The sequence below is a fragment of the Leuresthes tenuis genome, unplaced genomic scaffold (genome assembly GCF_036924035.1).
Source record: "Leuresthes tenuis unplaced genomic scaffold, fLeuTen1.0.hap1 SCAF_21, whole genome shotgun sequence".
Taxonomy (NCBI): domain Eukaryota; kingdom Metazoa; phylum Chordata; class Actinopteri; order Atheriniformes; family Atherinopsidae; genus Leuresthes; species Leuresthes tenuis.
The window spans coordinates 2,948,531-2,962,819 of record NW_027325375.1 but is presented as its reverse complement, the minus strand read 5'-3'; the positions used below and the strand labels follow the sequence as shown (position 1 = coordinate 2,962,819).

Sequence of the window (14,289 nt, the reverse complement as noted above, 5' to 3'; positions counted from 1 at the left end):
GTTGTAGAGACAAGACACAGAAGCAGACAGATGCAGACGGCAGAGTGGAGATTTTGTTGTAGCACCGTCATTTATCTCTGCTGAACAGCCTCCAAGTGCAGAGAGGCTGCATGACAGAAATCAATCAGAGGGCAATCGTCCATACACGGCCGCTAATGTGCCAGCCCATCGATACAGGCAGAGCAGAGAAGATAGGCATAGGAAGAAAAAAAAGAAACCGGTGAACAGCAGTGCCCCGATCTTTTACTTTAGTAAAGAAAACTACCGTATAAGAGAAGTTTCAGATACTCAATTACAAATAGAAATTCAAATCTTAGCTAATAAAAAAAGCATGTATATATTAGGAGCTGAATTATCTTCCAGTATAAAAACAAAAGTGTTAATTTTTCTTCAAGCTGAGATCTGTATCCCAGTGTTTTGTTTTTCTTCTTCCCTGGTATGTTAAAGAATTAGCACAGTCGGAGAAGTGGGGGAAAGAGACGCTGAAAAGGACATTTAAATATTTATAACATCATTGTGTAGAATTGCATGAAAACAAGATGGAGCAAATATACTGTAATGCCATGTTTCTATAATAGCCGACAACAGACAAATGAAGCAATGGCTCAGAAAAAAGCCTTCCTTGTTTTTGTTGCTGCTCAAGATTTTCTTCTATGCTTGAAAAGGTTGGATGAAGAGGAAGAGTGTTGGTTACACTCTGCCACTTTGCCACAAGATGCTACAGCATCCACACACAAGAGCTTGAACATAAAAGCTGCATTTAATGGTAGCTGACTCAAAAAGAGCTCATTTTGCTCTGCTCACATGCTGACAGGTGGTTTGATTAACTGCACAGTAAATATTGGAGTAAAGAAACAGTGTTTTCTTCTGAAATACAGCCAAAAACATGGGCATTGCACAAGTAAATAAATTAGAAGTTAAAAGAAGACTCTTCTATGTGTTGTTATCAACTCATTCATGCATCATTAGAAAGCCTTTTCATGTTTCTATGACCACAAAACCCTCAAGCGGCTGTCTCGGCCTTATTTGGCTTGAGGCTCTATTTAAGAAGGAAACAGGATTTTTCTTTTACCCAGAACAAAATAACATAATGTGGTTGATGAGTGAGTTTGGAATATTTAATATTTTTGGAAAAGCAGAGTTGAATCATGCTTCATGAGATGTTTAATTACATTTGAAAGTAATTAATTGTCCTTTTGAAGTGTTATTTCCTTTGATTTTACAAACTTGAGGTTTCAACTAGATAATAAAAGAGATTAGTCAAAGCTGTGAACTGCAATATAAGTGACAAAGAAGAAGTTGTGGAGAGAGTGACGACCTGTCGATTCTCACAAAGTCAGCAGAAGATTTCCTCAGCTTAACACAAAGTTCTGACTGAGAGCCCAAATTCAGGATGATTAACCACCACTTGTATATGAAGCTGCATTCTTATTGACCACTTGTCCACTCAGTCACCCACCATATAATTTTTGGCACATAGACGACTCAGTGGGCGAGAAGAGGAGACAGCCGTCTGAGACTAATGTGACTGTGCTACACAAAGATGTGCTGAATATTCATAATTGTGTGGCACTATAAACAAATGCCAGAACATTTACAACAAATCTGAAGCCATGGAGACAACAGATAAAAGAATATGAAACATTTGGGATGACATATCTCAACAATTCTGAAACTCTGCAACACAAATCTTAATTTGTTGCATTCACTGGCTGCACTGCGTAGGTTTTATGAGAACTGCAGCATATACAGAATTCAAACTTCTCTCTTAAACATGGTTCCTGTATATGTTTATTAATCAATATGTCATCCGCAATAGAACATAAAAAACATGAAATGTAATACATTTCATATGCAAGACACATTACTATTTAATGAAATGGAATGGGGTCATGTTGAATTTGATAATAATAATACATCTAAAAAAGGGGGCATGACCATGCTTACAGTTGTGTAGCATCCCTTCTTCATTTAACAAGAGTCTGTAAACATCTGGGAGCTTAGGGGCCTTTTGCTGGACCTTTGGGAGAGAGATGTTGTTTTGTTACATAAGGGTGAAAGAAGAATCCACCTCGGGTTACAACAACACAGAAAGAGGCTTTTACGTAGCTGCATAATAATTCTGTTGCACAAAATACTAAATGAAAAGAACAGATCCACTAAATACAACACATATTTGGGTTTGAAATGCAAAGGTCTGTGATATAGTTGCATCGCTATCATTAATTTTGACATCTAATTTGAAATATCTTCTAATCAGCTTTTATGATATATTACACAGCTGCTACTTCAGGAAAATAAGCAGATCTTTGAATGACTGCTAAAGTAGAGGATGTGAAAGATAATAGATTAATTAGGGAAATAGGTAGAAAATTAGCTGCGTGTATGTCTGAATGTATCTTTTCTATTATTCGTAAGCGTGGCATAATTCAGTTTCATTGGCCAGAGTTGACACAAGTTGAGATGGTCCCTGCTGGAATCAATATATCAGTGCCTGGAGGACCTGTCAGGAGGCACCATGTGTTTGCGTGTGTGTGTAATAGCATGTGACAGTCAGTGGCCTTCAGTCAGACCGCCTGCCCACCTGCCTGAAAAAGACACAATATGAGATCATACGAATCAACTGCTGCACATACAATACATCTGTCACAGGCATACACAAAGGGAAGGTGTGTGTGTTGGATGATGCTGAGCAGAGGCATGGCAGCAGTGTGACGCCTCTTATGATATGAATGGGCACCTCATCTGGCAGCAGAACCATACAGTCCATAGTTCCAATGCCAGTGTCACCCGATGGGTGACCAGAAGTGCGTATATCTTTCTTCCAAAGGGACCAACACACACACACAATATGTATGGTGTACGGAAGAAAGGGGCCTTCAGTGAAGCACACAAAATGACCCATATTAGACTCTTATGTGCACACGTGTGTGTTGATACTCACACTCGCACAAACATGTTCTCAGCCCTGGAGCAAAGTGTGACCTACACTCACACTGGAGCAGAACATGCAGCACACACACAAGACTTCAACGTGTGGGTGATCTATTAACAGAAACACTATGAATGAAATGTGATAGAACAAAGCAAATATTATATTCTATTATATATGAGACTAAATTAATTATGTTCTGTTTGTTTTTTTACCCAAACTATCATCAGTTTAAGGAGAAAAAGGCTTATCCCCTGCATCAAATTTATACAATTTATACAAAGTCAGGCGCTGCTTGTACGAGCTTTCTAAAATGTTTTCCTTCTCTCAGTCCCTTGAATATGTGCTTCCCCTGAGGCTCATCAAATCCCCCTTAAATCACATTCAGTTTCATCCTGAAGGTTCTACTTTAAATCGTGTGACTTCCAGTCAAATGGCCTTATTTTCTTTGTCTTAACGATGGAGAAAATAAAAGATCTATTAGAGACAGCTCCACACATCTATTTTTAGTATAGTTTTGATGAGGATTTTTGAGATTTTATGATCTCTTTCTAGTAGAATAGATGTTACTGTAGCCTAACTATCGCACTTCTGTGTTCTTGGTATTTTATTTTTATTTAACAAATTAACCACTATTTGATTGACTGTATTATATTATATATAGCGGTTATAATAGTAAGAGGCAACTGTGCAGTTCAGTAGCTAAAAAGTTACTATAAACAGACAAAACTCTTCTTTAAGAAGTGCATTTGGTCTTGATTTACCCCCATTTTCTCCGTGCTGTGACTCATCACATTCCCATCATATACATGATTAGATTTTTACCTTTTTTTTTAAAATTCCAGAAGACTTTTAAAAACAGAAACTTTAATGAGGAATTAACTCTAAACTGCAACTTGTAACAAATATAGATAAAAACACACATCTTTAATTTTGCTCTTGTTTTAATCTCATGCTGATTGAAAAAGAAATGATTTAAACATCAAATGTGCTATCATGTAAAAACAGTAATGCACCACTTTCTCGCCTCCTGTGCATGTATGTGGGCAGCCCGGTCTCACAAGAGAACATGCAACACGTATGTTTGTCCACTGGTATAAAACATAGAGTCACAATGAAGGCGCAGACATTTTGAGAGGTGAATGATTCTCATTCCCTGTTGATTTGTATAGAGAAGTGTTAAGGTGACGTGTTGCAAACCTGTAAAAATGTATGCATCAGTATTCAAGCTTAACCACGTCTCTCTTAATTCCCTTGTTTCTAATCAACATCTAAACCATATTTTTATTTTGCCTGACTCCAACCAACTGTGACTGACAAGTAGAAAAGTGAAAAGTCGTTGGACAATATCGAATCAGACGGGATTCAAACTTGGTTCTCTTGTGAGCCCAAGCCTTCAGGACATAAACTCCAATGCAGACCACAAGGAATAAAAGGCAAAGGTTTATTAAACAGAGTAATGCTTAGTGGTGGAGATTTCCAGGCACGGGAGGATTCTGCAGAAGAGAGGAGATGGTTAGAACGGTCCTCTGTGAAGTGAGAATGAATTATCTGAGAGAGGAGTAAATAGTCCATACTTTGTGAGAGTAGGAGTCCGTGGTGGAGGACAGGGTGCTGGCTGTGTCGGTAGGAGTCCGAGCTGAGGCTAGGCATGCAGGCAGGTGTAGATGCAGACAACGGGGAGTCAGGTACCGATTGGAACCAGGGAACCAAGGCCTAGGAGCAATTGGTCGAAGCAGGCAGAAGCTGAGAGGACAAGAGTTAGTCAAAACCACCAGTAGGACACTAAGAGAGACCATAGAGTGATCCGATTTACCACTAAGTTAGTGAGACGATCTGGCGAAGACTGGTTGCTCCTGCAGCTCCTATAAGGCTGTCTTAATGAGGAAGAATGAGGAGCAGGTGTGGTCCAGGAGCAAGCCAGGCTCCGCCCAAGGCTCTCAGGAACACCTGCTCAACCAACCTGAGACTCGGCCCCAAAACACAGCACAGCCGTGCATGATGGTGACACTTCTACCTCTTGTGTAACGTGTAATAATTCAGCAGTGTCATATCTGAGTTTAACGCAACACATGACCATGTTACAGTCTGCAAAGGAGGAGCATGTAACATTATTGGGACCTTAAAAAAAACAAAGACAAGGTAGACGTTGTACCATATGTTAAATTTTTTACTGTTTCTAATCCTTTATTGTAAAAATGTGTGCACCAACGTGGCCATCGCACCCTCAGGTGTGAGACTGCATTAATATGGGGGTGTCCGACTCATTCTCCCTCAGACATCTTCTGACTGGAATCATGAATCTCAGGAGCACGAATCATTTAAAAATGATGCTTTCAATCATAAAATAAACATGGTGAAACTATTGCTAAAATACCTGATATGCCAACAATCAGTAAATGACTAATTACAAGTAAAAAAAAGTTATTTAACCTATAACTATGCCAGCGGATATGCAGCAGAGCCATCATCACCTCATGTCAAATCACTGAACTTCCTCACGCGGTCATCGCCTCAGTAACTCTTGTGTTTACAGATGTCCCCCAGGTGATCAGTCCAAACATGAGTCACCCCCCCCCATGCATGATTACAATCTGACAGTTCCTGTAGCCTTCCAAACTCTGAATCCTTGACCTTTACTGACGGCACCTCCATCAGTGTAAAATTTGAAGCTCCAGAGCACATTACCAACATGCATCATTCATCTCTGCTAAGGAAAATTAGTCGAAGGGTGTCTGAGTTATTCAATCTAAAACAAATGTGTGTTGACCCATAAACGCCATCTATGCTGCATTTCCAGCATTACATATGAACTCAGTCCACACGTTTGGACCTGAATCAGTTTATTTTGAAGAAAAATAAGCGTAAGCAATAAGAGTGATTGAAAAAGCAGAAGTAAAGACAAATGAGTCGATGCACCCAGAAAGAAATAAAAAATCTGTTTAATTCTGGCCTCAATTAGCATGACATTAGAACTCTGCGGTGTAAAAACTAATGAGTAAATGCTAGCCTACACATTTACCCTTATTTATTGCTTCAATTAAGAGGAAGAACTGGTTTTGCAACAGCCATGACTTGATGTGTTTCGACTTTTCAACACTGCATATTAAAATGTCCCTCTGGGAGCATCATTACAATATCACTGTGGATATTAAGGAGACACCATTTACTAATTTCACAGATCTCGGTTATGAATGCTTAGATTTCACCGTTCCTGTAAGAGATGTTCTCTTCTCTCCTTTTCTTTTTGGCCAAATTCTCATGAAGCTTAAGTTATGACAGAAAAAAAAAAGAACCGGTCAGCATAATGAACGAGGCTAATAGCCTCTCACAGTACCTGTTAATTAAAGCAGCTGGTAGGGGGCGTTTCATCAGAAAAATCATAGATCACATGTATAGATGCTGGGCCCTGGACACCTATGCACTTATGAGGAGGCCTTTGAGACGTTTGTTTCAACCTTTCTACTTACCGGGTTAATTTTGTGTAGACAAGCACAGGGTTCTTCAACCCTGGTCCTCAGGACCTACTGTCCTGCGTGTTTTCGATGTTTCCCTCCTCCAATACACCTGATTCAAATGAATGGCTCCTTATCAGGCCACTGCAGAGCTTGATGATCATTTCAATCAGGTGTGGTGAAACATCGAATACATGCAGGGCGGTGGGTCCGAGCCCCAGGGTTGAAGAACCCTGGACAAGCAGATTGTCTTTAAGCCATTTTTCAAACCACCAGTCACGAGTTTGCGTCTCATTAATCAGAGGACCTACTATTCTTTCAGAAACAAATAAATTAACTTGTGTCCCCAAAGAAAGGAGACACCATCAGAACTGTGTGATTACACCTTTTTATACATACAGTAGCTCATAGATTTTCAAATGAATGTGCCGCAAATGACATTTTTGTGATAGGATATTTCCTTTTCTTTCTGAGAGGTTCTCGGCTGTTTTTCCCTTGAAGGCCTCCGATGAAATGCTGAGTGTCTTTTCCCTCGATCACGCAGACCCTGTTGCCACCTGTGTGCTTTTAGACAGTGAAGTGTCGGCTTGTTGGGCCGTTTTAAACGCACCAGTCAGCTGATAACTTGAAGTTTTTCTCACTTTTACAGTCTGCTCTTTGATAGAATTATTTCCTTTTTGTTTCTGCAATCGCATTAAAACACGAACATTTTGTCTTGTATCTTCTTTGTGTAACAAAGAGTTGTTATCGGGTTTTTTTCCCCAACATGTGTGATTCTAATTTCGATAACCTAACAACCTCGGTGCTGTCAAAGCCCCCCCACCCCCGTGATCTTTGGTGTCCCTCTTAGGGAGCAGTGAGGCTGGGAGCCACTGCTCCATCTGTTAGAGTATGTGAGCACTATAGAGTGTTTGTGCACGCAAAAGCTGAAGAGTGTAAATGCCAATGGTAATTAAAAAGATCCAGAGCCGGTATGGGTGAAAAAGGGGGTTGCGTTCCATTTCTGTCCTCATCTTTGATGGCTGAGGTTTACTTCATATACAGAAGGCAGCAGTGTGTATGTCTGAGCATGCACATGTCATATGGAGTTGGTGTCAAGCTGTTCGTGAAATATATCCTCTATTTATATTTGTAAATGTAGTTATGATGGGTGGTGGCGGTTTATGAAGGATACTGTGGGGAGTAAACATTGATATTTCTACAAACAAGCCAAATATGCTGCTGATGATAAAGGGAATTAAAAGCAGACAGGCTTTTATTTTAAGCAGCGTTATTTATAGTTTTGTTTGAAGTGAAATGCTCAGCAGCACATGAAAAGAACAATTGTGCGGTACTTTTGAACTTGATGAATAGAAGTAGCGTGTTGAAGTAAGTCTGTCAGTGCCTGAACGTGGGGAATTGTAGATGGAGAGAGGCGGGTCTCAAAATCAGAAGGTAGGGTGGAGCATGAGTGTGCCTCAAGGGTTTTGATCTCTCTCCTCACTAAACAGAGAAGAGTCCATCAGCAACAGATACCCCCTCAATTATTCAGGAGGTTAGCATGAAAAATAAATAGCTGCTTCCTGCAGTGAGAGGTGTGGTGCTGCTCCGGTTCCTGAGTCTTTCAGGCTATTGTGCGCTCACGGAGAGATCAGGCTGGGCAGTTGCTTCCTCCCAGCAGTAATTGCAGATCACTGCTTTTACCCAGTTATTGGCTTGGACCTTAACTGCTGGACAGCTGTCTCAGTCTCATCAATGCTGAAACAGTCCACTACTTTCTTGACACATATTGCTGATTAGTGTGAGCTCCAGGGCTGGTGAAGCAGTTAGTGTTCCTCGAGTTTACAGATAGTAATGTGGTGCATGTAGAAACCACCCCTATAGATCGAGCTGTACCAGCTAAGATCAAAGTGTTGCAAAAAATATATATAAATATATTTTAAAGGATTATGGAGCACTTCAATATGTTAAAAAAAAGTAATAAAAGTTTTTAAATATTGCACACATATTACATCAGCTTGTTTTCCGAGTAAATGTGACTTAAGAAAGTGTGTCAGATGCTTGGGCTGGTGAAGAACATCACTTTAACTCGTGTTCTTGAGTCAATTAGAACAATATGGACCTGTCAAATTCACTGTTTAATTTCAAACAAGAGAGGGCATAAACTTGATTTCAAGATGAAATCTGAAATAATTTCAGAAAATATGGAAGTGGTACAGAAAAGCTTAAAGATTAAAACTAGATATTACTTTTCAAAGTCATATTTTTAAAATTGCAAATAATAGAAGTCAAACTGAACTGAGAATGATATTTAAAATCCTACCACTACTCATGAGCAATAATTCTATATAAAAACACAGCAAAGAAAGAATGAATACAGCAAATCAAAGATTCTTGTGAAGACTAAGCTGGGATGAATTCACCCCTCCTTACAGTGAATGCTCGTGCTCAGCTCCAGTCACATGCAAAGCCCTGTTCTCACCATAAACCACATGCAGCTGATAGAGGAAACAACTGATGACCGGAACATCCCTGATACTGCTTATCTCGAATAACCTGGGGATAGCGTTAGAGACGGAGAATATTATGTGCAGAGGAATTATTTGGCACAATTTCCCAAAACCTACCAGCAACAGAGCAGGGAGCACAAGATAGTCTGTTGCTCGTTACGTAACAAAGACTATTTTAAAAGGTGGTTAATAAAGGGTTAAAAAGTGAAGGTACAAATGTGGGGGGAAACTAACAAAAATTAGAATAGTGGCAAACAAATTGCAATAAGCAAACGATCAAACTTGACTCACTCCAGACTTTTGTTGAACTCCAAATCCAAGCTGATCAATAGATTGATTAATTAGGATATGATAGCGATTGTCATTGTTTGATCCAACCTTGACTGTGAATTTGTATGTGACTGTGGGACAACATGTTGGTTGGAGAAAACAACAGCAGAGAAATCAAACTGAAAATATTTGTCCAACTTAACATGATTAAGGTTTAAAGAGTATTCCAAGCAGTAAACATAGTGTATGAGTTGAGCATTTGTACAACTTTAAACATCATGTTTATAATGCTTTATGGACACAGTCATAATATATTCATAAGAGTGAAATCCTTATAAAAAGTTTATAATCATGCTTGAGATCTCAGAGCAAAGCAAACAGACATAAAACTCTGTAGTTATGTTGTGTTGGACTTATAAAGCCTTAAAAGGCCTTTTGAATGTGTTATAGATATGACCTTCATGGAAAATGATGCTAAAAATTCTTTCAAATCCTGAAGAAAATCTGCACTGCATTTCAGTGCCATCAGTCTTTTACTGTACATACATGTGTGGGGTGTCACTGTGCTTTCACTGTCCTCTTTCAAAAGGTTTCAGCTCTTCCACTTGTCCCATGTGACAGCATGAATGTATGAGGGTAGCTCCCTGAACAATGCAGGCTTGTCACCCAGCTCACTTCTATGATTAGGCTGCAGAAAAGTCAGTTGTTCCTGATGTCATGTCACTTTGTTCTAAATGATAGCCGTTTGGCATTGGATAACTTTTTTCCTTTGTCTTTCTTCAGTGCTTCTTACTTTGCCTTTCTTCTCCTGTCTGCCTAATTTGTGTCTCTCTTTGTGCCACCCTGAAGTTTCTCTTTTCACAGTGATTGGTCTGGAAAAAGAAGCTCTGCATAGAATTTAACATTAGCACCGCTCTGCTTGTCTCTTTTCCCAGGTGGTCCATCACGTTGGTCCTCCCCTCCATGTGACTGCTGCTGCAAGAACCACAAGGGTGACGGCGAAGGGGAGAGCGGCACCTCCTTCAACGACCTCTCCACCTCCAGCTCGGAGAGCCACTCAGAGGCCAGCTCCCCCCAGGGAACAGTCATTTGTGGTCCTGTCAGTCGTCAGTCACACCCCCATGCCAAGGTCCAAACCCTGGACAGGCCACTGAAAAAGGGGCCCGTCACTATGCTCCAACAGTCTGAACAGCGGCGGAAGAGTGACTTACTGCGCACTCTCACAGCCAGCTCCCGCGACACCAGCATGTGCAAGAAAAGGCCTGCGAAAGAGAAGCTAACCGTCGAGGAGGAGCTGGAAAAGTGCATTCAAGATTTCCGCAAGATCAAGATCCCAGAGAGATTTCCAGAGAGGAAGTACATGTGGCAGGCTGACCTGCTGAGGAAGTATCGCCTCTGAGCATGGAAAAAGGAGGGAACACACAAAAGGCCAAGGATCAGTTTACGTGTCTTTTTGATCATGACTTTTGCAGCAAAATCAAGTTTCTGGAAGTACATTTGTGCCAGAAGGGTGAAAGTCTTCACTGAAGCAAGAAATTATCATTAACAAAAAAAAAAAAAAAAACGATTGTTCTCCTAGACATATGTAGTATGTATGCGTGTGTGTGTAGTTTAGGCCTGCTGCAGTCTGTAGGTATGTGCTGTAACTTGCTGAATGCATCAGAGCTTTGACTAATTCATCCCATAGGACCAGTGCAAGTGGGCTAACTTAACAACCAACTGAAAGCCTGTCGATGGCTTCACCTGCTGTTACTGATGGCTAATGGACTGCACACACTGTAATTTGCCATCATTTCAATGGGAAAAATAACACAGAAGCCACATTTCTAGTCCAAAAAGACAAAAGCTGAAATGTCTGTGAATGTGTGTTTATGTGTGTGTGTTTGCACCCAGGTGGCTTGGAGGTCACAGATGAATCTGCATTGGGACCCATTAATTATTCATGCAGTTCTAACAGTGCTCTCACCATAAATACACCCAGAGATCTCTGCTGCCGTGGTGGCAGAAGCAGCCGGGTTGATTACTTTTAGGGAATATTTGGGGACCTCTGACGCAGGAGAGTGTAAGATTTTCCTTGGCATCTTAATTAGCTTCTTTAGGGTATCAATTATGTTGCGAATGTGCTCCCGGTTGATGTGTTGATTTTCACTATGTTGACGAGATGTTAAGCAATATCCGGGTGTGAGGGCTAAATGAAAAAGATGGTCAAGCCAAGGGGGAATGCAGAGGTTCAATAAACTTCAATAAAGATTAAGCACACAGATACACACACCTTTTCATCTACTGAAAATCATTGGCTTTTAGCCCCGTTCATATTGCCGAACACTCGCCGACAGTCATTCACACATACAAGCACACAGAGTGATCAATCAGGGGGTTGTTTAAGCCATACTCAGTGCGACACCTACGATAAAGATAGAATGAGGTGGGATTGCTGCATTTACTGACTGTGTCAACACAGACTGATGCTTTCTATACCAACTGTTGACAAACTAATTAATAGCTATTGAAGATGGTTCTGGTGATAGAGATGATAGATGTAGGTCTTATTTACAGTTATGAATGAAGCCCATAAAAACAAGCTGCTCAAGTATTCAGTAAGTTAGGCATCACCCATATATTCATTTATATAGTCTAGGCTCCGTCAGAGTTAAAGCGATGCACTGCAATGTGGCTGCAGAAACAAAGATGGCAGACTGCTATTCTAAAAGAGCACAACTGAAGAATACAATTTAATTTCCTCAATAGTTTGACTGTTTTTTTATTTTACCGAAAATATGTTACTGGTAGAATGCTTAGCAAATTATTTCAGGGTGAAAAATAAATGGTTATAATGTAGAAAGCACACAAAACATTCACTGATACAATCCTTTTTAAGATGGGGACCTGCTATGTGAAATGTGCAATTCAAAAGTTGCTTAACATCAAGAGCAATGCACTGGCAAAAAAAACCCTAAACATTTGTAACTTTCATTCATGCAGAAATTAATTCAAATAAAAATTGTATTTTCATTGACTTAGAACAAGTCATTTATATCTTCACACTTGCAATGAGAGGAAGGCAGCTGTATTTAATTAGATGCATTATATATCTTTGCCACTAGATGTCACTAAATCCTACACTCTGAGCCTTTAGGAGAAACACGTTTAAAAGAAATGACAATGCGGTGTATTCATATAGTTTAACAAAGTGAGAACATTAACTCAATCAAAACAAAGAACACAACAAAAAATGTTTAAAATAGAACATGCAGTAGAAATTTATGGGGAAAAAAATCCAAAACATGTTGGAAAAGCATTAAAACATAAATAGAACCAAATACTTTCCAAACCAGGGATGTGGTAAAAGATTCGGTCTCTGTTGAAAGAAGTGCGTAGTTGGTAATGCTTTCCATTTGCAGATATTTAATTTTGATCCCAACTGCAGGTTGAAATCCCATTATACAATATTTCGATAATTTGATTGAAACTTGTGATAAATTACATAATTTTCTTTGGGAATTTAAAGATTTTAATGAAAAATCAGAGAAGTGCAATTTTTAAACAATCACAGCTTGTTGCCAAGGAAAATTAGAAGCACAAAAATAGGATAAACATATGCATAGTGTATACATTATTTAACAAATATTGATAAAAAGAACAATGAATATGTTTTATTATAGTTATTTTTGTATCTAAAGGCCTTTAATTTAATATATTATCAAAAGCCCCTATGTTGCCCATAAAATGTATTTCCTGTGAAAGAAGTTCACAGACGATTATATTCACAGGCACCCAGCTGTCTGCTATGATACATTATAGTACAGAGTAAATAGTTGTAGTAGGTACAAGATACAAATCAACCATTCTTCTCATGTCAATACAATGAATATGACTTATTTTTCTACATTGTTTGAATATTACATTTTCACTTTAGTCATTTATCATATCAGTTGATGCTGAAAAATGTTAATCCAGACTATATATCATGTGTAAATAAATGCCATAGAGCATACCGTAAAAGAAAAATGTATTATACTCCGTGTATATAACATATTAATTCACAAGGCACTGCTGCTACTCTGTTCTTAGTGACGCAGGAGTCCAATGCTAACGTCAAACAGCCAGTCTTAGTTTGTCATTTGGTGTTGGGCCATCAGAGATGAAGGAAATATATTACATATCTGTAATATATTACATATCTGTAATATATTACATATTTACAGCTATAATAAATCACACGCTGGGTGTTTTGTGAGACAACAGTGTCATAAATGGACAGCCAGCACAATTTTTTCACTGTGCTGCAGACGCAGTCATGTGTGATGAAGACGTCTCAGCAAGCTTGATTTGCAACCAATCAGACTTTAACCCCATACGCCCTAAGCTGTTATTTTCATAAACTCCCCCTGAAAAATGTTGACTCAGAAAATGCCCTACAACTGTGCAACTTTGGCCTCTACGTGAGATACACTTGCTAGAATTCTGAATCCTGAGATTTGCACTCTCAAAAGAGATTAAATGCTGTCCCATAACAATGATGAAGTGATACTGATGCTGTTCTATAAATTCTCAACTTCGTGTCGAACTAATTTGTTGCAAAGCAAAGCAAACACAACCGATGTTGCATCCATTTTACTCTCATAATAGTACTACACTGAACAGCCTCTTCAGTGAAGAATTCGGAATGACCAGGGCAGAGAACTCAGTGGGCGTAGAGGTTAAAAACAACAACAAAACGCATCAGAAAGAATCAAATGTAACTGTAATTGTGGAGCTTTTGTGTCCAGTCCTACCACAGCTTGGAAAGGGACACGGTTTGTTTTTGGCTCTGTGCTCCAGAACAATGCAAACTTGTAAACTTTTGGCTTTTAACTACATTCTATTCAGTTGGAAAGTGTACTTTTCTGTCCACGGTTAGGAGATAATTATTAATATTCTTGATCAGTCAACTTGGTCATTTGTGCTAAGTCCAAATGATATTTTTTTACTCCTTAAGATGAGACTGAGGACTATGATGATGAGAGGAATACTGTCGTAAAGGCCAGGCAAAGACATCTCTGACAGTGAACTAAACATTAACATCACAGCTTTTGTCATCTAATTTGACATCACTCGTCTGGTTGAGTGTAAAGCCAGCTCACAACAGAAGTAGCTGCCCCAT

General features: G+C 39.3%; 1 protein-coding gene across 1 annotated transcript in view; it reads left to right on the top strand.

Moving 5' to 3' along the window:
- The window catches only part of kctd16b (potassium channel tetramerization domain containing 16b), an 86,692-nt gene extending 73,371 nt beyond the window's left edge, over positions 1 to 13,321 (top strand). The window contains exon 2 of the mRNA XM_072375515.1: positions 10,082 to 13,321. Coding sequence (XP_072231616.1) covers positions 10,082 to 10,545 — 464 coding nt within the window. The 3' untranslated portion in view covers positions 10,546 to 13,321. The remainder of the gene's footprint in view (positions 1 to 10,081) is intronic.
- The last annotated feature ends 968 nt before the right edge of the window (positions 13,322 to 14,289 follow it).